We start from the raw sequence: 27,956 nt of genomic DNA on the forward strand, positions 1-27,956 counted from the left end.
TATATAAAGTTGCAATAGCTAAAAAGTTTTGTACAGCATAAAATGGTAATTTTAAAACTTGAAATATATCAATAAATATATAACCCCAAACTTAGAATACTATGGAAATATTTATTTTTGGCACAGTATTTTTTAGCACTTTATTTACCAAACTATGGTAATATCTCCACTCCAATGTTGTATACTGAGGCTGAACATTATTCTTCAGAACAAGTGTTTTCTTTCTCAAAACATATATTTAATTGTTTTAAATTGCCTTGGCTACATGCAGTAACCCTCAGTTTGAACTCATGGAAACAGTTCTAGTTCTCCTAAAAACATCATCTTGAATAATAATAATTATAACATCAATACCCATAATTATGCATAATATCACAGTCAAATTTTCAGCTGAACCAAATTTTGTTCATTTGACATCCTGAGTGATATTTCATATGAAAAATCTATGCAATACAATTTGATAGTAAGTTTATATTTAAATTAACAAATTGTATTAAAGTCAAAAATATTATTTAATATGAATAAAATGTTATGGCTTTTTATAGTATAAAGTCTTATCTGTAAATAAAATCATCATTCTGCCTTCTCAAACTCCACTGGTGTGTTCTGTGTTTGCTTTCTCTGCTCCATCTTCCTGGATGTGTCGAGATCTCTGTGCTTTAATGATTACACGATTAAACAGTGTGAGGCGTGGACTGTTTGGTCGGAGCTGCTTCAGGTCACCAGAGGGGGTGATGATGTCACGACCCTGAGGAGATGGAAAGGAGATTGAACATTAATTTCCTTAAAAGGGCACTATTATATGGAAGCTTGTTTCCGCCACTGAATAATAAATAAATAATAATAATTGCGACTTTTTATCTCACAATTCTGACTTTTTTTCTCAGAATTGCGAGATATGAAGTCAGAATTGTGACTTTTTTTCTCAGAATTGTGAGAAATAAAGTCGCAATTCTGAGAAATAAAGTCACAATTGCGAGATATAAAGTCGCAACTCTGAGAAATAAAGTCGCAATTGGGAGATATAAAGTCAGAATTGCATGATATAAAGTCGCAATTGCGTGTTATATAGTCAGAATTGTGAGATATAAACTATTCTGTGGTAAAAAAAAAAAAAAGTCCGTCTTGGACTTTATATCTCACAATTGTGAGTTTATATCTCACAATTCTGAGAAAAGATGTCAGAATTGCGAGATATAAACTCGCAATTGCGTGTTATAAAGTCAGAATTGCGTGATATAAAGTCGCAATTGCGAGAAAAAAAGTCAGAATTCTGACTTTATAACACGCAATTCTGACTTTATATCTCGGAATTCTGACTTTATATCACGCAATTGCGACTTTAATTCACGCAATTCTGACTTTTTTATCTCGCAATTCTGACTTTATAACACGCAAATGCGACTTTATTTCATGCAATTCTGACTTTATATCACGCAATTCTGAGAAATAAAGTCAGAATTGGGCGATGTAAACTCGCAATTGTGAGATACAAAGTCGCAATTATCTTTTAAAATGTTTTATTCTGTGGCGGAAACAAGCTTCCAAACTATTATGCTTTTTCATTTTTTCAACTTTAGCTAGTGTGTAGTGTTGCTGTTTGAGCATAAAAAAGATCTGCAAGGTCTTTAAAGCTCAAAGTTCACTCCAAAGGGAGATATTTTATTTAACAAAATCCACTTTCCACGAACTACAACGAACGGCAACGAAAGTACTCGTATGATACACAGTAACTACGCTCGTTAAAATTACAAATTACTTACTTTTAGCTTCTGACCAAGGCTGTTTCTCAATACTGCTTTTACTTGATCTTAGTGCTGCATTCGATAGATCATAAAATACTCTTAGATTGACTACAGAATTTCTCTGGTATTCAGGGACAGGCATTAAGGTGGTTTAGATCGTACCTATCAGACTGTTACTGTTTTGCCTTTTTAAAAGGGAAATACCTAAGATAACGTCAGTAAATTATGGAGTGCCGCAAGGATCTGTGTTAGGCCCTCTGCTATTTTCAATATGCTGCCACTTGTTAATATTATAAGAAAATATGGAATTAGTTTCCACTGTTATGCCGATAATACTCATATGCCGATAATACATCTCATCTTATCTCATCACAACCAGATGAAATCTTTAAATTATCCAAGTTGACAGAGTGTGTAAAAGATATAAAATATTGAATGACCTGTCATGTTCTTCTATTCAGATAAGACTGAGGTATTACTTATTGGATCAAAAACCTGTACACAGAATCTCTTAGAATACAATTTGCATTTAGAAGGGTGTCCTGTAACTTCATCCTCTACAGTTAAAGACCTGGGTGTTATAGCAACTTGTTTTTTGAAAATCATATTTCAAAAACAGCCTTCTTCCACCTTAAGCTCTGGAACATGCTATCTGTTTCTGATGCAGAAAAGTTAAGTTCATGCATTTATGACTTCTAGACTAGATTACTGTAATGCATTACTAGCTGGTTGTCCTGCATCCTCAATAAATAAGCTACAATTAGTCCAAAATGAAGTAGCTAGAGTTCTTACTAGGTCAAGAAAATATGAACATATAACAACACCAATTTTATCATACCTATTAAGTTCCGTATCAATTACAAAGTATTGCTACTGACCTATAAGGCCCTAAATAGTTTAGCTTCTACTATCTTCTGGGCATCTTCTATCGCCCTACAATCCATCACACTCTTTAAGGTCACAAAACTCTGATCTTTTGGTTGTACTAAGACATTTACAAATCTCACATTTGGCTCCTAAACTCTGGAATAGCCTTACTGATAATGTTCGGGGCTTAGACTTACTCGCCCTGTTTAAATCTAGATTAAAGATGCATCTCATAACCTTATATTCCAGATATCGCAGATCAAATGCACATGATTATCTTTGCTTAATGTTATGAACAGAAGCTACGCTAATTATATTCCATTTGCTTTTCTGTTTTATCTTGGGATGCCCATTCTGAGGTAACTAGAGAGTATGTCAGCTCCAGTTTGGATCTCAACACCTGTGAAGAGACTGCGCCAACTCCAGCGAAGACTTTAGATGAAGCAAGCTATGAATCAACATGCACCAATGCTACATTTTTTTTTTTAACAAACATGTATTCATCACTTTAATGAGCTCATTGTTTCAGCCTTAAATTAATACATGTCCAGTCACCTAAAGGATTATTAGGAACACCATACTAATACTGTGTTTGACCCCCTTTCGCCTTCAGAACTGCCTTAATTCTACGTAGCATTGATTCAACAAGGTGCTGAAAGCATTCTTTAGAAATGTTGGCCCATATTGATAGGATAGCATCTTGCAGTTGATGGAGAATTGTGGGATACACATCCAGGGCACGAAGCTCCCGTTCCACCACATCCCAAAGATGCTCTATTGGGTTGAGATCTGGTGACTGTGGGGGCCATTTTAGTACAGTGAACTCATTGTCATGTTCAAGAAACCAATTTGAAATGATTCGAGCTTTGTGACATGGTGCATTATCCTGCTGGAAGTAGCCATCAGAGGATGGGTACATGGTGGTCATAAAGGGATGGACATGGTCAGAAACAATGCTCAGGTAGGCCATGGCATTTAAACGATGCCCAATTGGCACTAAGGGGCCTAAAGTGTGCCAAGAAAACATCCCCCACACCATTACACCACCACCACCAGCCTGCACAGTGGTAACAAGGCATGATGGATCCATGTTCTCATTCTGTTTACGCCAAATTCTGACTCTACCATCTGAATGTCTCAACAGAAATCGAGACTCATCAGACCAGGCAACATTTTTCCAGTCTTCAACTGTCCAATTTTGGTGAGCTTGTGCAAATTGTAGCCTCTTTTTCCTATTTGTAGTGGAGATGAGTGGTACCCGGTGGGGTCTTCTGCTGTTGTAGCCCATCCGCCTCAAGGTTGTGCGTGTTGTGGCTTCACAAATGCTTTGCTGCATACCTCGGTTGTAACGAGTGGTTATTTCAGTAAAAGTTGCTCTTCTATCAGCTTGAATCAGTTGGCCCATTCTCCTCTGACCTCTACTGGATGTTTTTCCCTTTTCACACCATTCTTTGTAAACCCTAGAAATGGTTGTGCGTGAAAATCCCAGTAATTGAGCAGATTGTGAAATACTCAGACCGGCCCGTCTGGCACCAACAACCATGCCACGCTCAAAATTGCTTAAATCACCTTTCTTTCCCATTCTGACATTCAGTTTGGAGTTCAGGAGATTGTCTTGACCAGGACCACACCCCTAAATGCATTGAAGCAACTGCCATGTGATTGGTTGATTAGATAATTACATTAATGAGAAATTGAACAGGTGTTCCTAATAATGCTTTAGGTGAGTGTACATTGTTTAAATTAATACATTATTGCAAACTCTGTGATTTGTATATGCACATTTCTAAAACGTATAACTTTGACATAGTCACCCTTTGATAACAGATCACTCTAAATTGTAATGTAGACACAGGCATTTTCTGTAACGCTGCTTTGAAATGATATGTATTGTGAAAAGCGCTATACAAATTAGGGCTGAACGATATGGACAAAATTTCATATCTCGATTTTCATGCCTGATATCTCGATATCGATACAATACGATATGACTACGTAAGAACTAAAAAAACAATACATTTAGAGTTTGTAAAATACACACTGATGTCTATGGAAGAGGTACTAATAATCCTTTCCATTATAATTCGACACGTTTTATTCATATCAGATACGCATTGTGTAACTTCAGTGTTTACTCTATTCTATTCCCAGTTCACCAGCCACTTACTTTTAAGTATTTCGGGAGAAGTGGATGAATTCACGTGTTGTAAACATAGAGGTTGTAAATCCAACAGATCCGATTCTCTGAACTGCGTCTGCGGCACAAACTAACACGGCGGCGCCCATCGCGCATACAGCTCAACTAACGCGATCGTTATAAAGGTGTTTAAACAACAATATACTTCCACTTGCATGTATTTGACAATCGGAATATCAGATATTTCATGCCATAGCTAACACATTTGTGAATATTCTGAATAAAAAAGGAAAATGACATAAAAGCAGATCATCATTCAGCGCTGTTGCTGCTGCTGTGTGTCACGTGACAAGCAATGACGCGTCACCATGGAAACGCCGCCCCCCTCCACGTCCCTGGTAGTGTGTGCGCGCTGGCTTTAGCCAAAGAGTATAGAAGGGCTTCTATACTCTTTGCTTTAGCGGTGCATTCAAGGGCACTCGTAAAACTGATGTTTGTTATGACTGCCAGAGTTGTATGCAGGGCGAGCGCGGAGAGGGGAAATCTATATCGTCTATATCGTTGCTTTTTTCGATAGTAATATCTTGAAAGTTCATATCTCGATATAGATACGATAACGATATATCGTTCAGCCCTAATACAAATAAGTGTAAATTGAAATGTGAATTGTATGAGAACAGAACTGAGCTGGACTATGACATAACTGTTTTCTCTAGAGCGGCTGTATAGATAAATGAACTAAATGAATAACATTTTACAACAGAAATGAACCATCACTAAGCTTACTTACAGTTTTTTTTTATTCGCTTTGGTACTATTTTCACAAGTTAGGTGTACATTTTCCAAACTCTTAGTCCTAATATCACAACAGATCATCAAAAGTGCACTTTTTTCAAACATTTCATTATGTTTTCAATTGTGTTAGTACAATACACAAAATCACAAAGTATCCTTTCCACAACACAAAATAAGTGTTTCATCTACATAAATGTTTCATTCACAGTGCCTTTCATAAAGCTCTTACTACCAAACTTTTGATTTGCATCTCTTCTTGTTCAGTTTAATACATTTGTCTATTATTTAATCAACATGATCTTAATGGTTAATCAATTAATCATTTGGTACACCTATAGATTTCAATAGATATTGATTCTATATACAGTTTCTATAGAACTTGTTTGCAATTTCTGATATGAAAAACCAAATGTAATGAATTATTTTTACATAAGTGATTTATAGATAATAACCTCCATCATGTTCAAAGTGTGTGAACACGTGTGTGTGTGTGTGTGTGTGTGTGTGTGTGTGTGTGTGTGTGTGTGTGTGTGTGTGTGTGTGTGTGTGTGTGTGTGAGAGAGAGAGAGAGAGAGAGAGAGAGAAAGATACAGAGAAATTTGCCATTTGTGCAAATACTGTAAAGCAGAATAGAGTATAAGGGAGAGGAGACAGTCAATGACTGTAAAACATTAGATTGATCAGAGATGCATCAGTAGAAGGGAGACAGATGGCATCAAATACAGCATTTTACATTACAGTATGAATGCCATGTGATACTGTAAACATGGTAGAGACATGGTAGTTAGATTACTGTAACTCAACCTTCATCTGTAAAGGTCCACTACAGTATATTCAGTCAAATAGTCAAAATCATTTACTGTATTCATTGCCAGCAAACTCTGTTCTAGCTCAGAACATCATGGCTGTGCTTCAGCACACCTTTTGATGACACACTGGATAGATACTATTACAAACATGGATAAAATTACATAAGTTAGGTTATGCACGTGTATTTTCTAATGTGGCATAGCCTGTATTACTGTAATTAATTCAGCAAAACGGTGATTTGAAATATGTATCTTGCATTGTTTGCTGTTGAATGAGCTGACTGTTAAAAGTACTAAATTGAAAGAAGATCATACTGTTGTGTTTCTGTGATTAAACCAAATGTTCTCATTACATATTACAATAATCTTGTGTTTGAAACAATGATTATCTGGACTGAAAACATGTGCAACTGACTGAAAGCATTACATCAGGTTTTGAAAGAATGACTAGCTGTGTTACTAGTGTGATCAGTTTGGATTTTTGTACTAAGAGTTTTGAAAATGTACACCTTACTTGTGAAAATAGTACCAAAGCGAATAAAAAAAACTGTAAGCTGGACTATTTTAGCAAAAATTGATGGTAAAGGGGTACCCTATGCGTTAAAAAGTGACATCAAGATGTCCTAACCTAGCATCCATATGTGACGAAGACGAGTGAGAATGAATCAATATCAGTACTTAAGAATAGAGAACAGATGCTGCGACAGATGGAATTAAATGAAATACATGGAAAAGGAGGAATGAATGAATGAATGAACGAACGAACGAACGAACGACTGGATTATGAACTGATGGGTTGAATGACTGGATTATGAACTGATGGGTTGGATTGATTGATGGCTTTTTCTTACCCTTCTTAAAGAGATGAACAGGAAGATTGGGATGCAGACCATAGGAATGACTGTGAGTAGAGGTGCAAGTTTGTAACTCCAGTGTGGCACAAATTGATCAACTGAAGACACAGATTTACTACCCAGCAGGCTATACAGCAGAGTAGACTGAGGGCAAAAAAGAAACACATTCCTGTACTTTCAAAATGTATACTGGATTCGATAAAGAACTTAATTCACAATGGTAAATCAACTATGTTGTATATGAATGTGCATATTAAACTGAATACTTCCTGAACATACTATATTCTGTAGTTAAAGTACCTTAAAAAGCCTGCATGATCTCTGCAAAACCAGCCTCAAAATGACCACTGAATATTTTTTTTTTTTTTTTTTTTTTAAATAGCTTTGGATAAAAGTGTTAGCTAAATTAGTAAATCTAAATGTATGTAGTTATAGATTGCCACTAGTCGTTTTAAAAGTGTGTTAAAAAAGATCTATAAAAATAAAAGAGACAGAAGACCAAAAAAAAAAAAAAAACTTCAAACAATGAAACATGAAATATTCAATGAAACGTGAAATAATCAATGGAAAATAATGAGAAAACTATCCAGATTTCGGGACAATAAACCAAAAATGTTACCAAAGAGTGAGACAGTACTAGAGACAAAATGTGAACTCACGGCACAGATGAGAGGGGTAATGAAGAGCCAGCAGTACTTCAGCACAGGGAATGGTGCGTATCCTATCATATCTTCAATGTTGTCGTAGAAACGGTTTGCACCTGCAAACCAGTCATTCTTGTGACATTTGTTTTTTCTTGTTTATTTTACACCCATTTCGAAAATGTATTTCTTATTGCAGTTATTACACAGTTTTAGTTTTGTGTGTGTGTGTTCCTTTTAAACCCATCATATACTCACCCTCATGTTGTTTCAAACCTGTATGAATTTCTTTCTTCTGCTGAACAGAAAGGAAGATATTTAGAAGAATGTCAGTAACCAGGCAGTTTCTGGGTCCCATTGACTTCCATAGTAGGAAAAAAATATACTATGGAAGTCAATGGGACCCAGAAACTGTCTGGTTACTGACATTCTTCTAAATATCTTCCTTTCTGTTCAGCAGAAGAAAGAAATTCATACAGGTTTAAAACAACATGAGGGTGGGTAAATGATGACAGAATTGTCATTTTAAAGTGAACTATTCCTTTGAGGACACAAAATGTCCACTTGGACATTTTTGGTCCCCATGAAGTAAACAGATTATAAATGATACTAAATTATGTTTTTTGAAAATGTAAAAATGCTGAAAGTTTTCTGTGATGGGTAGGTTTAAGGGTAGGGATAGGGTTAGCGGATAGAATATACAGTTTGAACAGGATAAACATCATTATGTCTATGGAAAGTGCCTATTAAACATGGAAACCCAACATGTGTGTGTGTGGGTTAAAAATATATACTCACTCAACTTAAACTACTCTGTAAAATTGTTTAAGAATATGTAAATGTTTAATAAACACTAACAATTGATACTTTGCACGTGACGTCAGTTGTACTGGCTGGCGGGCAAGAACGTCATTCTCTAGCAACGAAAACCAGTAAACTAATCACGGATCTTGCCAGGACGTTGCCAGTTTTAATATACAAAAGTTGGTGTTTTGAGGTGTACACGACATGCCAGATAGTTGTTGTGCGATTGGATGCACTAACCGCGTTTGTTGCCCGCCAGATATCACGTGACTGCAAAGTATCAATTGTAACACATTATGAATAGTCATAATACAATGCAATTGCATAGTAATAATTATATAGTGCATTATAATTGTATATATTTGATACTTGTAGTTCAATAAGAATGTTCAATAAGAATAATAATTAAACATACTTTACAGAGAATTGTACGTCAAATAGGTATTTCACAGGAAAGTGTTAATGTCTCCTACCATAGACCCATGCGACAACAATCGTTTCAAAGCAGGCGATAAAGAGCAAGTTAATTCCACTCAGGCCATAGTTGTTCATCACAGTGAACAAATGGATTCCTCCCTACAATATGGCACAAATAAAAGTTAGAGAATATCTATTTATCTGTCTATCTGTCTATCTGTCTATCTATCTATCTATCTATCTTCTTCTTTATACCTTTGTGATGAATGGCAGTCCTAGTAAGAAGCAGATGACGGCGATTCCCAACACCAAAAGCTTTCGCCGCTTCCTTAGAACTCCAGGAAACAGGTCTATGAGAGCTGTGGCTAAACTCTCCACACACACAAACTTTAAAAGACATAAATATAACACTTTACACTTGTGGTCAACCTTAAAGTCTAAAAAATGATATAATATATGTGCATAAGTGATGTTGAATAACTGTACCTGGCTGTCAAAGCCCAGCAGGAGGACCATAAAAAAGAAAAGAACAGACCAGAACTGAGGTCCGGGTAACAGAGAGAGGGCTCGAGGATATGCTATGAAAGTTAATTCAGCACCTGCAAGAAAAGAATCATAATAAAACATTTTTTTTTTAATTAATGTTTCATAACTTTGACTATTAATGCATGTTTTAATTAAAAAAAGAAAAAAAAAGCTTTTTTTTATCAGATTTTTTAAATTTAATTTTAACTAGAAATTACATCAATATGTTGTGTCCAAAATAACATTCAGACTATGCAAGCCACAAGTGTTGGTCTGAGATGCTCTCTTGTGGTCATCACCAACATAGCAAGAGACTATAATACACTAGGGTCTGGCTCACAATTGGATTTCCAATTCATCCCAAAAGTGTTCAGTGAGGTTCCGATCTGGGATTTGTGCAGGTCTTTTTTTTTTTATTTTTTTTTTTTATTAGATTCATTAATTCCATTTACACACACATAAATATATAGTAAGTCTTAAGTGATATGTCAATAAATATGCTAATGGATTTGAAGTATACTTAGTAAATGCATTTTAAGTAGATTTCAGTGTAGTTTTTTTTTTTTTTTTTTTTTTTTTTTTTTTACTAGGGTAATGCAGTGTATACCTGATGATACTACGTCTTCCATGGGTAGACCTAGCTGATGGGCCATGAACCCCAGAATAGAAAAGACCACAAACCCAGCAAAGATGCTAGTGCCGCTATTCAGAAAACAGAGTGCTATACAGTCCCTGTGGAACATAGAAAATACATTAATAAATGATGACTGTTATATGAATCAGGGAGTGAAATGGGTGGGGTGCTGAACATTAATGCAGGAGGTTACTGACTTGTAGCAGTCATTGTTGTATTTGTTATAACTGCCCAGTGCTGTAAGGACTCCTTGACACATGGCATATGAGAAAAACACCTGAGTGCCTGCATCACACCATACCTGCAGAAAAAGAGATGAAGAATGTATATAAGAGCAAATCTTGCAGTTTTAACACTGAAAAAATTGCTTTATGTGTACATGATTTACGCACACATCAAAATTTTTTTCTCCCAGTTAAGTTTCCCTTGAAAAAGTAGTACACTTTAGAATACTTGAAACGACTTATTACACTTGATACTTGATACTTATTACACTTATTACTTATAACTTATAAGTAGCTAGAAGTACATGTTAGCATGCTAATAATCTCACACACACACACACACACACGCACACGCACACGCACATTATAATAGAAAAAAAAAAGAAAAGAAAAAATATACAATTGCGGTAGTATTGTTAGGGTATGTTTGCGATCAGGATATTCATTTTTAATATAATTTGTATAGACTTGGAATGAGATTTTTTTTGTTCCTTTTTTGCTTTATAAGAATGAGAATGTGGAGGGTGGGGGGTGTACTTGATAAATAGGCTTAATTTGATGTATGCAAAATATAATTTATTGTTTTTAATTTAGATTTTGGAGTGAAATTTGCCCCAGGCATTTCTTTCTAAGATTCACATCAGATATTTACTGTAGACTGTTTTGTTTGCACCAATTTGAGCAAGGCACTCCTATATTGGGCCTCTAGTCTGCTGCACATCTGGTTATTATAAGCAGGGTTACAGGGTTGACATCCTTCAATTCGGTTTCGAAATGCAAGTGTTTATTAACTTTTCCAAGATTGTATATACATGATACCCTATCTGCCTATATATTTATACACACTTCCTGTGTGAGCACATTGTCTCTGACGAGTCAAGGGGGACAAAAGAAAGAAAATAAATCAACAGAACAAAAATAAAACAAATATTGCTAAATATTCAATAGTTTTTAAATAATCATTCATTATCACAACATTTTAATGTTTTACAGCACATGTGTCAAACTCAAGGCCCGCGGGCCAAATCCGGCCCGCCACATTATTTTATATGGCCCGCGAGAGCATATGGGTGTCTTAAAATTAGGGATGCAACGAAATTTAGGCTGCCGAAAATTTTCGGCCGAAAATAACATTTTCGGTTTTTTGGCTGAAAGATACTAAAAAGCCGCCGCGCCCCTCCGTGTTCGGCGATGGTTTGACTCTGGCTCAGCGTGTTTTATGACTTTGCGTGCGAGTCCGCTTCCGAAGATGCATAACTTCTAAGCGCGTTCCGCTGTGTGTGTGCGCTGTGCTCTCCGCTCCGTGTTCACAGCGCGTTCTGCTCAATGTTCCGCAAGCAACGTCCTCCGTGTGTGTGTGTGTGTGTGTTGCGAGCTCTGCTCACGCTCACCGGAAAGGCAAAGTCCGCTAAAAAAACGTGCCAACATGAAATTTATCTGGACTTGTTTCTTTTTGCAATAGCACTACTGTGCTGTAATGGTGTGTATAGCCGTGCTGGGCAACACTGGTAAAATTACACGAATCACGATCCTCTCGTTCTCCCTGCTCTGCTCATGCTCTGATAAAATATCTTTGTAGGACTATACTTTATTTTGACAATTGGTCAAAAAATAAATCTGTTAAATCTGATTCTGCTGCATAGAACTGATTGAAGAATAATATATTGATATTTTATATTATTTTAATATAATAATATATTTATTTAAATATATTAAATATATTACATAATATTTAATATAATATGTACCAGTATTATTCACCATTTGTATCACTCCGCTTGTCTGTGTTTGTGCCACTTGCATCATTAAGCCAGTAGGTGGCGACAAGTGACTGTCTTTATGAGTGAACAATTGAACTTTAAACTGATTAGTGCCAAAAACATTGATTAACTCAGGAAAGAAACAAGTAGCTGAAACCAATCTATAATGGTAATATAAAGTGCAAATTTGCCTCTGGACACAAAAAGATTGCACTGGGTTTTGATTGAAATGTAACATCTATGCAAAATAATCCTTGAAAGATTTCTTATTTAAGGCCATTCTTGTTTTGAATATGTGATTGTGTATTGTCAACAATAAGCAGAAACATTCTGCATTTCCATTTTGTAGTGTGGATCATTCATTGCAATATTTATCCTCATTCTCATTTTTAAGAATCTGTTATCTTGACAAATAATGTATGCTACTGCCCACTGACATGCTTTTAAAGCTATTGTTATCCAAATTTTTGGCCTTTAAACACCTTAAAATGCACATATGTAGGTCCGAGAAATCCAAATTTTCTCAGGGGAGCATGTCCCCGAACCCCCCTAACTACCTTACATTTGAATGAGTGTGTCTGTGTGGTAATGTGTGCTGGTGTGGCTATAGTATAATTTTTGAGCCAGTTTACCCCTGCATATACAATAATACATTATTCTCTGTATCAAATCATTATTACCCAGCCCCTCATGTTTCGGGCTCATCCCCTTATGTTTTTAAAACCTAGAAACACCCCTGCAAATGCATATACAATATTTGTAACTTAAATAAGTAACAATCAAATAAACAGACAATATATTAACATTTTAAAAGTCTTACAGTTACAACCGGCCCTTTGAGGGCAGCCATAATGCTGAAGTGGCCCTCAGTGAAAATGAGTTTGACACCCCTGTTTTACAGCAACACCAGTCGATGAAGTTTCATAGGAAGACATCTTTTTTATTGCCTCCTTTAAGCTTATTGTGTTCTCATTGAGGTCCCAAGCAGGGGGGAGATTGTGATTTCGAAGATAAACTCTGAAATCTGGTTGTGATTCTGGTGTATCTCGATTTTCTTCCAAAACAATGCTTTGAAGTGGCACTACATTCTAAAAAACGCTGAACTTTTTCAGTGAGTACAATTGCTAAATGTGTGTACTGGGTCAAACAAAAGACAAACTAGAACATACATATTTTTTAGGTGTTGTTGTTAATTAATAATTTGTGGAAAAAAAAGATCTTCTACAAAATATTCTTGGTTAAACTTTATTTTAAGGTGTCTTCGTTACAGTGTAATTATACATTTAAAGGTGGTATCAGTGATTTCAGGCCCAAAAATATTTTGATCACATTCATCTAATCTTTCCTAACGATCCGCTAGCTGCCCACCCCATAAGCATGCCGTCAAAAAAACGCGTCTCTGTAGGCAGCCTAGGCTCTGAGATCTGCACACAAAAACAAATGGTTTAGCCAAACACCCAAAACCAAAACAAATAGTGTTCCAACCAATCACTGACAGGGGGAGGGTGTTGTGAGGTTTTGAGCCAGCTTTTTCTTCAGCTCTGACTTCGCGTGCAGCTGTGCACGAGCACAAAACCTCACAACACCCTCCCCCTGTCGGTGATTGGTTGGAACACTATTTGTTTTGATTTTGAGTGTTTGGCTAAACCATTTGTTTTTGTGTGCAGATCTCAGAGCCTAGGCTGCCTACAGAGACGCGTTTTTTTGACGGCATGCTTATGGGGCGGGCAGCTAGCGGATCGTTAGGAAAGATTAGATGAATGTGATCAAAATATTTTTGGGCCTGAAATCACTGATACCACCTTTAAGTGCTGAGTAATATCAATTAATAACATGTACTTACCAGGGCTGGGTATTGACACAAATTTCACAATTCGATTCGATTTCGATTCACACGCTTGCAATTCGATTCGATTTCGATTCGATTCGTTTCAATATTGATTATTTTGGATATCAGGTACAATACATGGCAAATTTTCTCAAGGAAAACAAATTTATGGGAGTCAGTTGCAGCCTAGGCTTCATTAGCCTACTATAACATTGAAGGTAAAAATGTACTGATTTGTATACAAACACTTAAATTACACATTTATTTTTATAATAAAGATATATGAAATATAAACATTTAAATGGTGGCTGTCATAAAAACCTGCCAGATTTATTCAAACATGCATTAAAAATTGAAGAACATTAAAAATTATAATGAATATGTAATATGGTGCATATATTTAGCAAAATGCTCCTCTTTAGAGTTAATTTTTCTAGCTGACTAACGAGTTTATGGTCACTGGATATGGTTTTTCTGAGGTAAATGTGATGTGACATGACATTGTTTACAAGCTGATTTTCTGACGTCTTTCCACGGTTGAAACACTCACATGATACGGATTTCGATAAGTTGTACTCTACCTTTTAACACCCTTTCAGATGCTCATTCATGTTTATTTCGCGCTGTAACTGGTATTATTAAGGCGGAAGAGAAGATCATGTGCGCTCCGCACTGCTGCTTCTCTTGAGCTGAGCTGTGTCAGAGCGATCTCACGCCACAGCGCCAAAACGGTATTTATGTTTTTGAATTTCGTAAGAAAATGGAAGTAATTTGAAATCTGAGACTTTGTTTCATATCAATAGTAACAAAGCACAAAGATTATTGCGATTTATTGGATGGGATGCGTGCTACAATGTTACATTCATTCATCAACTGAAAACAGGATGACCAATCGATTCTTGGGATTTAAGAATCGATATCATTTCGTAAAAATGAGAATCGATATTTTTTACCCAGCCCTAGTACTTACTGTAGGGTTAAGATTATGGTTAGTTGCATGCAATTATGTATAATTTGGTTAGCATGTAACATGTAACAAAGATACTGTAAAATAAAGTGTTCTTATTCTTATCATTGTCACAGTCATTCATTCATTGTGCTATTCTGTTTAATTTCTAGTCATGGTTTTCTTTGTCTCTGTTAGTTAATTATTAGCTGTCATGGTTTCTGTTTACTGTCTCACCTGTTCCCTGTTCTGTTAATGATCTTCCTTTGTGTATTTAAGCCCTTAGTCTACCTCAGTTTTATTATTCTGCACTAACATTTATGGTTTACGTGCAGTGTTGTTACCCTTTGTGTTTTATTAAAGTATATTTTATCGAGTGTGTGTCTATGGAAAGTCCCCATAAAACATGAAAACGCAAGGTGTGTGTGTGTGTTCTAATTCTATTCCTATTCCCAAAATAATCTTTTTATGCCCATCTGCTAAAACATCAAATAGCATAAACATATATTCATATTAGACTCAAAAATGATTTCCGAAGTCCATCAGGCACAACTGTTGTGAGTGGCATGAGGAATACTGAACGGAGGACACACTAAAACAACAATTTGACTGTTACATAACCCAGAATTGAAGATTTGTTATCTGCTTCTTCACAACCTTATTTTTTCAGATGCCTTGTTGAATACAACAAACTTCCCTACTGTAATGCATATCCAGAACAAACCCCACGGGACAACCATGGCTCCCCTCCAAAACCAAAAGCACACCTCCCATGCATTCCATCGCCTTTGTGCTTCATTTTCTCATCAAACTTTATTTTGTTTGCAGTAAAAGCGAAGAAAATGCCTCTCTATGATAATAACTATTTATAATGAGAATGTTGTCACTTGCATTGTGAAAAGAATTCCTGTAGATACTTTCCAAAAACAAAAGATATTTTATATCTTTATAAGAGATATTTTGGTCTCCATGCGCATCTGTTTTCCCTTCTAGTTCTACAGACCCAGTGATAGCAGCTATGCCTGAGGATCACAGAAACAAACCTCCCTGTCTGAAACCATTACAAAATCATCACAGTCAACAACTTCTTAAGACCATTAATAGGTCATTTTCATGGAATCAATTACATGGATTCCGATCCAACCAAACCACCCTCATGAGCCAGATTTACACATTTGAACCAATGCTACATCAAAGAAACAGAATAGGATATACTTACAAGTCAACATAACAGTATACTGTTCCATGTGTACTGAAAGTGTACTGAAAGGTACATGACAGCTTATGACAAATTTCACTTGTGCTTTTTTTTTTTGGTATTTGGTGTCAGGGTTCTGCCACTTCTGTCTGTTTATTCTTGGTTTGGTGACACTGACACTCCTATTGTCTTGTCATGGTGATCCTGCGGTTCTGAGTTCACTCAGGCCGTGCATTCCTGCACTTCAGTCTAATTTGGTTTTGGTTCTGTGAGCATTCGCTTATTCTCCATGTGCTCTGGTCTCATTGTGTGCCAGTTCTTCTTTGAATGTGCCACTCAAGTCCGGTCTTGCACTGCCTGATCCTGTTTGCCTTGCACAGTCCTGCCTTGGGTTAGGGTCAGGATAAGGTTAGGGCAGTTAGGGTAAGCCCATTATGATCTGGTGGCCCCGATCCGGAACAGAGTTTTCAGGCTCTCGTCATCCAGGGTGCTGGTGAAGGCAATTTTTACAAACTCCCTTGAAAAACAAAACAAAAAAATCTTTGCTCTCCTGAGCAAGGATGATTATTCTAACCCCATCATCCATTACGGGCGGTCTGTAGTTCTGTTACGGGTTGCGAGTGCAGGCAGACGAAGACGATAAGGCTGAAGGCTCCAATGTAAAAGTTTAATCACAGATACTGTATACTTTCAAAGGCACAGACAGGCAGGGTATTCACTCAAAGCACGAGTATACAACAACAACTACAGACAAAGACTAACTGAACTGAAGGGAACTAAATACTAACACTGATGAACAGAAACAGGTGAGACAGATAATGATAATTAACAGGACACAGGTGATTTAACTGAACTGATAACAAGAAGCGGGAAAACTGAACAAGACAGACATGTGACTGGTGACAACAGAGGAACAACACAGAACAAGCGTAACAGCTGCCACAGCCAAACTTTTCCAATGAGCATTGTAATTGTGTGTAGCAGAAGAGAAGGCAAGAGTAGGCAAATTTTGGGACAAACTAAACGTCATAAAATTGGAACTACTTTGTCGCATAGCGTCCATCCAGGCTGTCAGTCAACTTGCCACAGTTAAAATCCTCATACAGACTCCTCATTTAATTTACACTACTTAATTTCTTCCAACCAACTATGAAAATGTGGGTCTTTCATGTAGAGAATTGTTCCAGTTTATTTTGCATAATGATGCATTTAACAGTTAATGGCCAAATGTTTCTCTCAGTGCTCAAGTTGAGACCAGCTCGCTCAAGACCGAGACCAAAAGAGGGTCTGAATAATTCAGAGAGTACAAATATGCTTTCATGTGGTAGGGAATGAACTGAATGAATGTTACAGGAACCTCTGCAGTACACAAACAGTGTGGTCCCATCCAGAGACACAATAGCACAGAGCAGATTATATACGCACGTCTGCATAAACTACAAAATGTATCCGCAGTGTTGCTTCCGAGTCCATGACAAGACCAAGACCATGAAAATATGCTCTTGGATTTGAGATGGTAACTCTGGCCCTCAAAATCAATTTAGCTCCAGCCTTAATAAAACACACCTGAACAAGCTAATCAAGTTCTTCAGGATTCCCAGGCTGCATTCCAGTCCACTTTTAGGGCGCTTTCACACTAGCACTTTTGGCGCGCACCCGGGTTCAAATGACGTCAGAGTTCGGTTCGTTTGAATGATGTGAAAGCTGTCTTCCGAACTCTGGTGCGCACCCGCGAACCGTATTCGAGTCCGCTTAAAAAGGTGGTCTGGGGTACGGTTCATGTGAACTCGGGTACGGTTCGCCGCTGATATGAACACAATCGAACCAAACAGCGGAAGTGAACCGCTATTGATGACGTATAATGTGGTGCGTGCCTGCGTGCGTGTGTGTTTAACAACTGTAAAAGGGTCTAACGTTATACACTTACCTTGACGAAAAGCGGGATTGACCAGAGAATGTCTAATGACGCACTGCAAGCAGAGAGATGATTTCTGCTTGCCTCCACAAAAATTGTCTTCGGCGGAACGGTCGGTCTTTGGAACAATTTTAATACTTTTGATACTACAGACGCAAGTGTGTTTCTGTATCTTTTATTTGAAAACAAAACCAAAGGTTCGAGAGAAAAAAAAAAAAGAACAAATGTGAAGCGAAGCAAATCTATCCATTTTGACGCCTTTTCATAACGGTTACCAAGCAACACGAGTATGCGCCAGCTGCAGCTTGATGACGCAAGCGTACCGCGGTTCAGATACAAATAATAATGTGAACACAGTCCATGGGGGGCAGGGGGAGGGGGGAGCAATCGAACTCGGGTTCAGAACAGGCAATCGAACCAAGTTTGAAAGCACCTTTAGACACGCACTTGCGAACTTCCCTAAGCACTTCCCCTCGGGGGAATCCCTGCTGCCATTTTGAAGTGCGTTCCACTTCGTGAAGTGAACGAGGGAAGTTTATATGGACAGACCCTCGCTCCCTAGATTTTGAACGAGGGAGCGAGTCTACTTAATACTGTATGTACACTTCAGGCCGCTCTATATACCACAATGCAACATGCTTGTGACGTCAACGCATATTGCGTTTAATTTACCCCACCACAAACAACTCTATGATATATTAATTATAAAAACAAAACAAAAAAACAACTCAAACACACCTATATACATATAGAATGCTGCATGAAACAATTTCGTAAGGGGAAAAAACTAATAAATAAATCAACCCCATAGTGGATTCTAAGTGATCAAGGGCTTAGCACGTTCCATTTCACATCCGAGTGAATGAGACAGAGGGAAGTTAGCGAGTGAAGGGCATGACAATTTTGGACTGGAACGCAGCCCTAGAAAGCTACAGACAGGTGAGTTTGATTAGGCAAACCCTGCAGGACATTGATTTTGAGGGCCAGAGTTGCCCAGTCCTGCATTAGAGTGTGCATGGATCTGCACTTCGAAAACCTTCTTGGGTATCTTTGGGGTATCATTTCAACATACCATAATTTGTGACATACTAATTCTAATCTCGGACACTATTTAGGGTGGATAGCATGTGGATACGGATGCAGGAATTGTGTTCCACTTACATCAGGACTGGAGAGTTTACTGATGTCAGGATACAGGTAATATGAAATCCCAGTTGCAGCCCCTGGCAGAGTCACTCCTCTGATGCAAAGGATGAACAGCATTAAGTAGGGGAACGTAGCAGTGAAGTACACAACCTGTGAAACATTGACACACGTAAGTGTTCTGGGCTGTTTTTAGTTTGATAGTATTGGGTGGTTTGAGTGGTTACTATGCTGTAGCTAAAATGTTTTGAATGACTGTTAGCATGCTACAGTACTATTTGGTCTTAGCTCCTTCAATGTAAGTCTATGGGTTTTCATAGCTAGTTTTTGTTTATGATGAGTACAAAATATGACATTGTTTTCTCTTGATTATTTCATTAGCAAACAGTTGTATACTCATGAGCATCAGCTGACCTTGCCTATGGTATTCACTCCTTTAAAGATGCAGAAATAAGAGATGACCCAAGCCAACAGAAGACACATGGAAAGATCACCATTTACGCTCCCCAGACCACTGCTGTTTGTCCCCCGCAACATACGATGGCTGAGGGTACACAGACACACACACACACATACATATATTATGAACAACACATTTTCATTTTAGTTCCATGCATGTCAGAAAGTTTTAGATTTATTTGCTAGATACAGATTTATTTTTTCTGTGATTTAGTTTTGTGGGGGTTAGTTTTGGAAACTGCACAAACTATAAACACGTTGTTTTCATCATGTTCTCTGGCTCAGTTCTTCAGCCCAGATTTCTCAATTCCCCTGCATGGTGAAACTTTAAAGGTCTTTGTCTCACAGATGTTGGATGTTTTTCATTTTGTCCCACCCTCTATAAGGGTAGGGGTTATCTCACTCATAGTCCAGGACTTGGGAGAGAACTAACACTAAATTATGTGAATTTTCTGACATTACCAAAAAGTTTCTAAAGTAGCTGACTTACACTAAAGCAAGTTTAACATAGTTAAAATGGAAAATGTGCATTTTCCTGCTTATATATATACTATATCATTACAATAAATATGTAGTACATTATTATGTACTATACATGTAGGATATTCATTTAATTATAAATGTTTACATGCATAAATCCAGAAGATAGATTTAGGTTGCTGAGAAACAAAGAAATGTGTGTACAGTATTTGATATGTTTAGGAAATTATGTATCTTACAACCAGTACTCTTGTTCTTCGGAGGTCACAGTAAAAGTTGGCCATTCTGATTCATTTTGGAAACTGATGAAAGAAAGACAAAAAGAGAGTGAAAGGCTTTGGTGAACTCAATGGCATTCTTCACAAAAGCAACATTGTATCTGTTTCTGAATTATAATAAGTTATCTACACTAAAATCTCTTTCTATTAAAAAAATGAAGTTTTCTGTTCTTAGCTGGTATAAGATGGTCTAGTTGGTCTCCAAATAATGTTTAAAGCTACTTTCTTTAATCAGCACATTAACAGAAAACATAAAGAGCTATATATTATCATGTATAGAACATACAATATTGGATTTCAGTGAAATGTTGACTCTCTAGGCCATATTCAAATACACCTGCATCTATATGTGGGTTCTTTTCATTTTCCTCTTACGTAAGTCCAAACAAAGAATACATATTTTTTTCTAAATGCATTAAAAAAGGGACTTTGTTTAGGGAACTTTTCCTACAAGTTTGTTTGTAATCATCTAAAGCCTGAACTCAAAGAACATCTTTCATGACCATATAAACATCGGGGAGACCCACAGACAGTGCACGTGTTTTTATCAACCCGATCTCACAGCAATTCGTACGAATTTTACGAGGCTCACTCGTACGAATTCGTACGATTTTTGCTAAATCGTACATATTTTACGAGTTGCCCAATTCGTATGAATTCGTACCAATGATCTACCCCTGACCCCGCCCCCAAACCTACCCATCACTGGGGTGTAGACAAATCGTACAAATTCGTACGAATTGGTTGTGAGATAGCGTTGGTTTTTATTTTGTACTCTGTTGTTAAGTGAGGTTACCTCATGCTGTAGTTGTCACCAAATCTGTACGTCTCATTGTACAGGAAAGACCAGTCAGCATCAGGTCTGTGCACACCTGTGTATGTAGCACTTATATTTTGGCAGTCCACTGTTAATAAAATGGGAGATCAAAGTGAACTCAAAATTGATATGGGGATGAAAATCTGTATTACGTAATTGTGACTTTATTTCATGAAAATTTCATCTTTGGTTCTTGTAATTGCGACTTTGTCTCAGAATTGTTTATTTCTTGTGACTGCGGCTTTACTTACAATTGCGACTATTTCTTGTAATTGTAACTATGTGTCTTATATTTCAACTTTACTTCTTACAAATTGTGACTATTTTTCATTGAGACTATTTTTTTGTAATTGCAACTTTTTATCTCACAATTACAACTTTATTTTACGTAATTTATATTTTCTCTCAATTGTGACTTTATTGTAATTACAACATTAATTCTCATAATTGTGACTTATTTTTTGTAATGTGACATCACATATCACAACTGCAATTCTATAACAATGTGACTTCATATTTCACAATTTTTTCACAATAATTGCAACCTTAGTGTCACGATCCACACTCAAGGAGACAGGTAGATCCAATAATGCAGTATTTATTTGGGGTAATCCGTACTCAAAATCCAGTCCAGGCAGAGGTCATAACCAGGGTAGCAATCAAACAAAAACATAAACATAAACAAAACAACGAGCAATAACAGACTAGAAACAGAACTCAGAAGTGGCGTGATAATTACAAGGACTCCGTGACACATACTAAAACAGACAGGGTTATATACACAGGGAAATGACAATGCTAATGGGGAACAGGCTGAGTGCAATGATCAGTGATAAGGGACAGCTGAGTGCAATGAAAAGACAAGGATCATGGGGGATGTAGTTCAAGAGTGTGATGGACACCGTGGGGAAGGAGGACATCTAGTGGTGACCCAAGAAACATAAACCAGACACTGTGACATAACCCCCCCTCTACGGAGTGGCTACCAGACGCTCCAAGACGCTCCAAGACGTGACTGACAAAACAAAGTTCAGGTGGGAGGTGGACTGGTGGAGGATCAGGGGGAGGGATGGGGGGCCAGGTCCATGGAGGGAAACGGGGACAGGGAGTGGCAGTCCATCTGGCAGCCAGGTCAGAGACGACAGTTCATCGGGCGGCCAGGGCGGAGACTCTCCCTCGGGCGACCAGGGCGGAGATTCTCCCTCGGGCACCCAGGGCGGAGCGGACAGTCCATCTGGCGGCCGGGGTGGAGACTTTCCCTCAGGCGGCCAGGGCGGAGCGCGCAGTTCATCGGACGGCCGGGGCGGAGACGACCCCTCGGGCGGCCAGGGCGGAGACGACCCCTCGGGCGGCCACGGCGGAGACGACCCCTCGGGCGGCCACGGCGGAGGAACAGACACCGGCTCAGGAACTGGAACAGACCCCACCGGCTCAGGAACAGACACTGGCTCCGGCTCAGGAACAGACACTGGCTCCGGCTCAGGAACAGACACTGGCTCCGGCTCAGGAACAGACACTGGCTCCGGCTCAGGAACAGACACTGGCTCCGGCTCAGGAACAGACACTGGCTCCGGCTCAGGAACAGACACTGGCTCCGGCTCAGGAACAGACACTGGCTCCGGCTCAGGAACAGACACTGGCTCCGGCTCAGGAACAGACACTGGCTCCGGCTCAGGAACAGACACTGGCTCCGGCTCAGGAACAGACACTGGCACCACCGGCTCAGGGGCCATCTTGTCCGGAGACACAGGCTCGGCAGCGGCCATCTTGTCTGAAGACACAGGCTCGACGACGGCCATCCTGTCTGGAGACACAGGCTCGGCAGACGTGACGTGAACAGGCTCGGCAGACGTGACGTGAACAGGCTCGGCAGACGTGACGTGAACAGGCTCGGCAGACGTGACGTGAACAGGCTCGGCAGACGTGACGTGAACAGGCTCGGCAGACGTGACGTGAACAGGCTCGGCAGACGTGACGTGAACAGGCTCGGCAGACGTGACGTGAACAGTCTCTGTGGCGGCCATCTTGTCCGAAGACACAGGCTCAGGAACAGTCTCTGGCTGGGCAGACGTAACGTGAACAGTCTCTGGCTGGGCGGAACTCAAGTGCTTCCTCCAAGCGTGCAGAACCGCCAATGCGTAAAACCCAAAGACAGTTCTCCTGGCCGTGGCAGGACTGATGGTGGGCTGCTCCAGGACGACCTCCGGGACGACAGTGGGCTGCTCGGGCACTGCCTCCGGGACGACAGTGGACTGCTTTGGCACGGCCTCCGGGACGACATGCTTCCTCCATGCATGCAGAACTGCCAATGCGTGGAACAGGAAGACAGCTCTCTTGGCCGTGGCAGGACTGATGGTAGGCTGCTCCAGGACGACCTCCGGGACAACAGCGGGCTGCTCGGGCACTGCCTCCGGGACGACAGCGTGCTGCACGGGCACGACCTCTGGGATGACAGCCTCTGGGATGATAGCGGGCTGCACAGGCACGACCTCTGGGGTGAGATCAGTCTCCGGACTGGCAGACTTGCGTCTCCTACCCCCTCTCCGTCTACGACGGCGAGACGGTGGCTCCGACCTGTCCCTCACCAGCCCAGAGTCAAAGGGGGGCCATGGTGGAGAGTGGTATATAACATATATATGGGTAATCACTATTCCCTCTCGACCAACCACTCCTCTGCGACCTCCCCGGGTCCCACGAAAAATGACCAGACGGGTTCCCTCAAAACGCTCTCTCCTCTCCCGCTCGGTGGCTGGGGCAGAGAAGTTGGCGAACATACCGCTGGATCTTTGTGTGTGACGGAGTCCTTCTGTCACGATCCACACTCAAGGAGACAGGTAGATCCAATAATGCAGTATTTATTTGGGGTAATCCGTACTCAAAATCCAGTCCAGGCAGAGGTCATAACCAGGGTAGCAATCAAACAAAAACATAAACATAAACAAAACAACGAGCAATAACAGACTAGAAACAGAACTCAGAAGTGGCGTGATAATTACAAGGACTCCGTGACACATACTAAAACAGACAGGGTTATATACACAGGGAAATGACAATGCTAATGGGGAACAGGCTGAGTGCAATGATCAGTGATAAGGGACAGCTGAGTGCAATGAAAAGACAAGGATCATGGGGGATGTAGTTCAAGAGTGTGATGGACACCGTGGGGAAGGAGGACATCTAGTGGTGACCCAAGAAACATAAACCAGACACTGTGACACTTAGTTCTTGTAATTGTACCTTTATTTATTGTAACTGTGACTTTATATCTCAAAGGCAAATGTATTTCTCATAATAGCAACTTTATTACTCATTGTGATTTTATTTCTTGTAATTGTGACTATATGTCTTACATTTGCAACTTTGCTTCTCGAAATTGTGGCGATTTCTTATGTGACTATTTCTCATTGAGACTAGTCTTTTGTAATTGCAAATATTATTTTTTATCTCACAATTACAACTTTATTTCAAGTAATTGACTTTCTCATGATTGTGATTTTATTTATTGTAACTACGACTTTGTTTCCCGTAATTGCAACATTATTTCTCATTATTGTGATTTTATTTTTTGTAATTGAAACTTTATATCTTACAATGTGACTTATTATCTCATAATTGCATATTTATTTTACATGATTGCATCTTTATACATTAACCACAACTTTTTACCTTGCAATCAGATTTTATTTTTTATAATTTAGAACGTTCTCACAATCAACTATTTTATTTTTTACGCAGATGCATTTCACAAACATTTCTTTCATAGAAAACCATAAGTCTGATTATTAAGAAAAGTGCTAATTTTCCTCAACAAATGTCTCAGCAAAAACAGTGCGGAATGAACTACAGACCAAAAGTTTTGCAGCATGATCAATAGCAGTGATGCTTGCCTAAGCAAAAAGCAGTAGTTGATATTGCTGTATTGAGAGCTGCAATGTTTGTGTCACTGGGCAAGTCTGAGACGGCTTGACTGTGTCTTAAGTGTCTTAAGATTCAGTGTCTTAAGCCCTTATGAATAAAGTTTAGAAATGCATTACATAACACACCTGTGTTCCAATAGTTGTCACAGGAAGTCCAAGGTAGAGTACTCCAGAAACAGTTGAATAGATAAAACAGAGCCCAGGCCAGGATCACAATGTAATAAATATTTACATAAATCACTATAACTTGGGACGCAACACCTACGCCTGTGAACAAAAACTAGTTTGTGTGAGAAAATCCACATGTGCAAAATAATAATCAGTCATCACCATAAATTACAGCAATTAAAGACATGGGGCCCTATTTTAACGATCTAAGCGCATGGTCTAAAGCGCACAGCGCAAGTGCACTTAGGTTGTGTCCGAATCCACTTTTGCTAGTTTAACGACGGGAAAAATGGTCGGCGCTTCCGGTGCATGGTCTAAAAGGGTTGTCCCTATTCTCTTAATGAGTAAAGGGTGTGTTTTGGGTGTAGCGTGCAATAAACCAATCAGAGTGTAATTTCCCATTCCCTTTAAAAGCCAGTTGTGCTCGCGCCATGGCAGATTCACTATTTACATGGCGGAATTTGTAAGCGGAAAGACTTGAACAAGCGTTAGAGAGCAAACGGATCTTGTGTGCGAGGTTAAAGCTGTGTGCGTGCGTGTGTGTGTGTGAGTTTAAAGTGCGTAATAATAACACAATAACAATCTTTTACATTGTAATCCTTTTATTTTAAATATTTCGCATGTTTGTGTGCTTCTGAGCGTCCCTGTGTGTGTAATAAGCAGAGTGTACGCGCGTTGTTAAATAAAAAAAAAAAGACCAGGTTTTAGTTGGTCAATGGCACAGTCTATTTCTGTTGCCTCAAAATAGCAACGTGCCAACAATGTGCCAGAACACACCTCGTTTTCAGACCAGCACGCCCATGGGCGCAAATGCATTAGCTATTTAAACAACGTGGCGCAGGACATGAAAATGATAACTGCGTCAGGCTGAATTGAGCAAAACACACTTGCGTCGCGCCTGGCGCTGCATTGCACCGGATGTATGATAGGGCCCATGGATTTTATTGTGTAGATCCATTTATGAAAGCGTAAGTCACCTTCAAACATGGGGCAGATTTTTCTCCAAGCAGTGATGCCCCCTTCACTGGTGTATTGACCTAACGCTGTCTCAAGGAAAAATATTGGGAGTCCACAAAAGAAGAGAAAGATGAAATAAGGAATGAAGAAAACACCTGGAGAGACCAAAAATGAGATAGTTATTTACCTTATATAGGCTCAAAAGTCTTGTTGCCAGTTGCCGTTATCTTTAAGGGTTGTAACAGAGCATCCCAATAACATAACATGCTCCCCATACTGTAGCTTCTCTGGATCACATGTGAAAAAGGAGCTTAAGGGTAAATGGTAGAAAACGCATAACTTTGACATAATTTGTTCCTCAAGAACTTAAAAAAAAAAACATTTAATAGATAGATACGTTATTAATCCTTCTCAGGAGATTAGATTTGTTAAAAAAGCAGCAACCACATTCAATCCTCGTACACAGACAACATCAATCTATCTACCTTACTACATTAATAAAACTAAACCTTTCACTAAAGCATTCTATACCCTATAATATATTAACTAAAAAACATGCTATATCCTATAATGATAATACTAAAAACAAAATTAACTAAAGCATACAACCCCTATTTTAATAATACTAAAAAAATAGGTAATACAATTTTAGCCTAATCTAAAGGATTCAGTTTTTTAACATATATAACTTGTGCCTATACTTTTTTTTATTATTATTTTTATTAATAATAATAAGACAATATTAATGTGTGTGTGTTAAATTTTATTTGTTTAGTTTTATGAATTAGTTGAGAGAAGCCCAGAGTGTGCACAGCTGCAATCTAGGTGGCTAAAATATAAGTATGAAAATCTAAATATAATATGAGTTAGGGATTTGAATAAAATACAATGGTAATAGGGATGTTTTGTTTGCAAGCCCCAATAAAAAGCAAAAAATGGTCGTATCAGAATGTGCTCAGGGGAACAGTCCATGATGTGTAACAAAAATGAATTCTGAGCATTGCTGAAGAACACAGAGCTCTATTGATTATGTTATAAAGCATTGGCTTCTGCTGGAATTTAAGGTCAAATCCATCTCATGGTGCAGAGGATCAAAACGCTGCAGGCTTAATGCCTCTTTTTTATTTCTTCATTTCTATCATGAACTTCTTCAACAGCCCTAATTTCCAACCTACTCTCTCACACAAACGTTCTCTTACCGCCTCCATTTTTGTAGCACAGGTAAGGGAAGTGCACCACGTTCCCCAGGCCGATAATCTCTCCGGCCACGGACAGCAGGTACTCAGTCTTGTTGGCCCATTTCTCCCTGGCCTGGGGTCTGCTTTCTGTACCCCCTTTCTGAGCCTCAAGCTCCATAGCTTCCCCATCAGCAATGCCTCCGTCTCTAGTCTCCTCCATGGACCTTTTCTATATTTATCTCTCTGTGAGCATTCAGTATATTACAAGGTATTAAAAGTCCATCAGCATGCAGAAAAGTGAGTTTTTGCAAAGGATTCTTTTTTTTTTTTTTTTTTTTTTTTTTACTTTGAACTAATGAATCATAGATGCTTAAATTCAGTAATGGAGCAAACATTTACAACTTAATATTTTTTATTTTGTACCTACAAACCGTTTGTCAGGAAATGGACAAACAGTGAA

General features: G+C 38.7%; 1 protein-coding gene across 1 annotated transcript; it reads right to left on the reverse strand.

The window, feature by feature from the left end:
• Positions 1–27,805, reverse strand: LOC308689098 (sodium- and chloride-dependent GABA transporter 2-like). The gene is made up of 15 exons (XM_081362649.1): positions 27,518–27,805; positions 26,339–26,473; positions 25,320–25,460; positions 21,256–21,364; positions 20,421–20,483; positions 19,657–19,786; positions 19,261–19,395; positions 10,426–10,529; positions 10,202–10,326; positions 9,556–9,668; positions 9,325–9,456; positions 9,126–9,228; positions 7,867–7,967; positions 7,205–7,351; positions 1–748 (listed from the first exon to the last, which is right to left on the reverse strand). The coding sequence occupies exons 1-15, from the start codon at positions 27,714–27,716 to the stop codon at positions 587–589; spliced, it is 1,899 nt and encodes a 632-aa protein (XP_081218775.1). The 5' UTR covers positions 27,717–27,805; the 3' UTR covers positions 1–586.
• Positions 27,806–27,956: the final 151 nt, after the last annotated feature.

Source organism: Scardinius erythrophthalmus (assembly GCF_964197995.2).
Source record: "Scardinius erythrophthalmus genome assembly, chromosome: 4".
In the NCBI taxonomy this organism is placed as follows: domain Eukaryota; kingdom Metazoa; phylum Chordata; class Actinopteri; order Cypriniformes; family Leuciscidae; genus Scardinius; species Scardinius erythrophthalmus.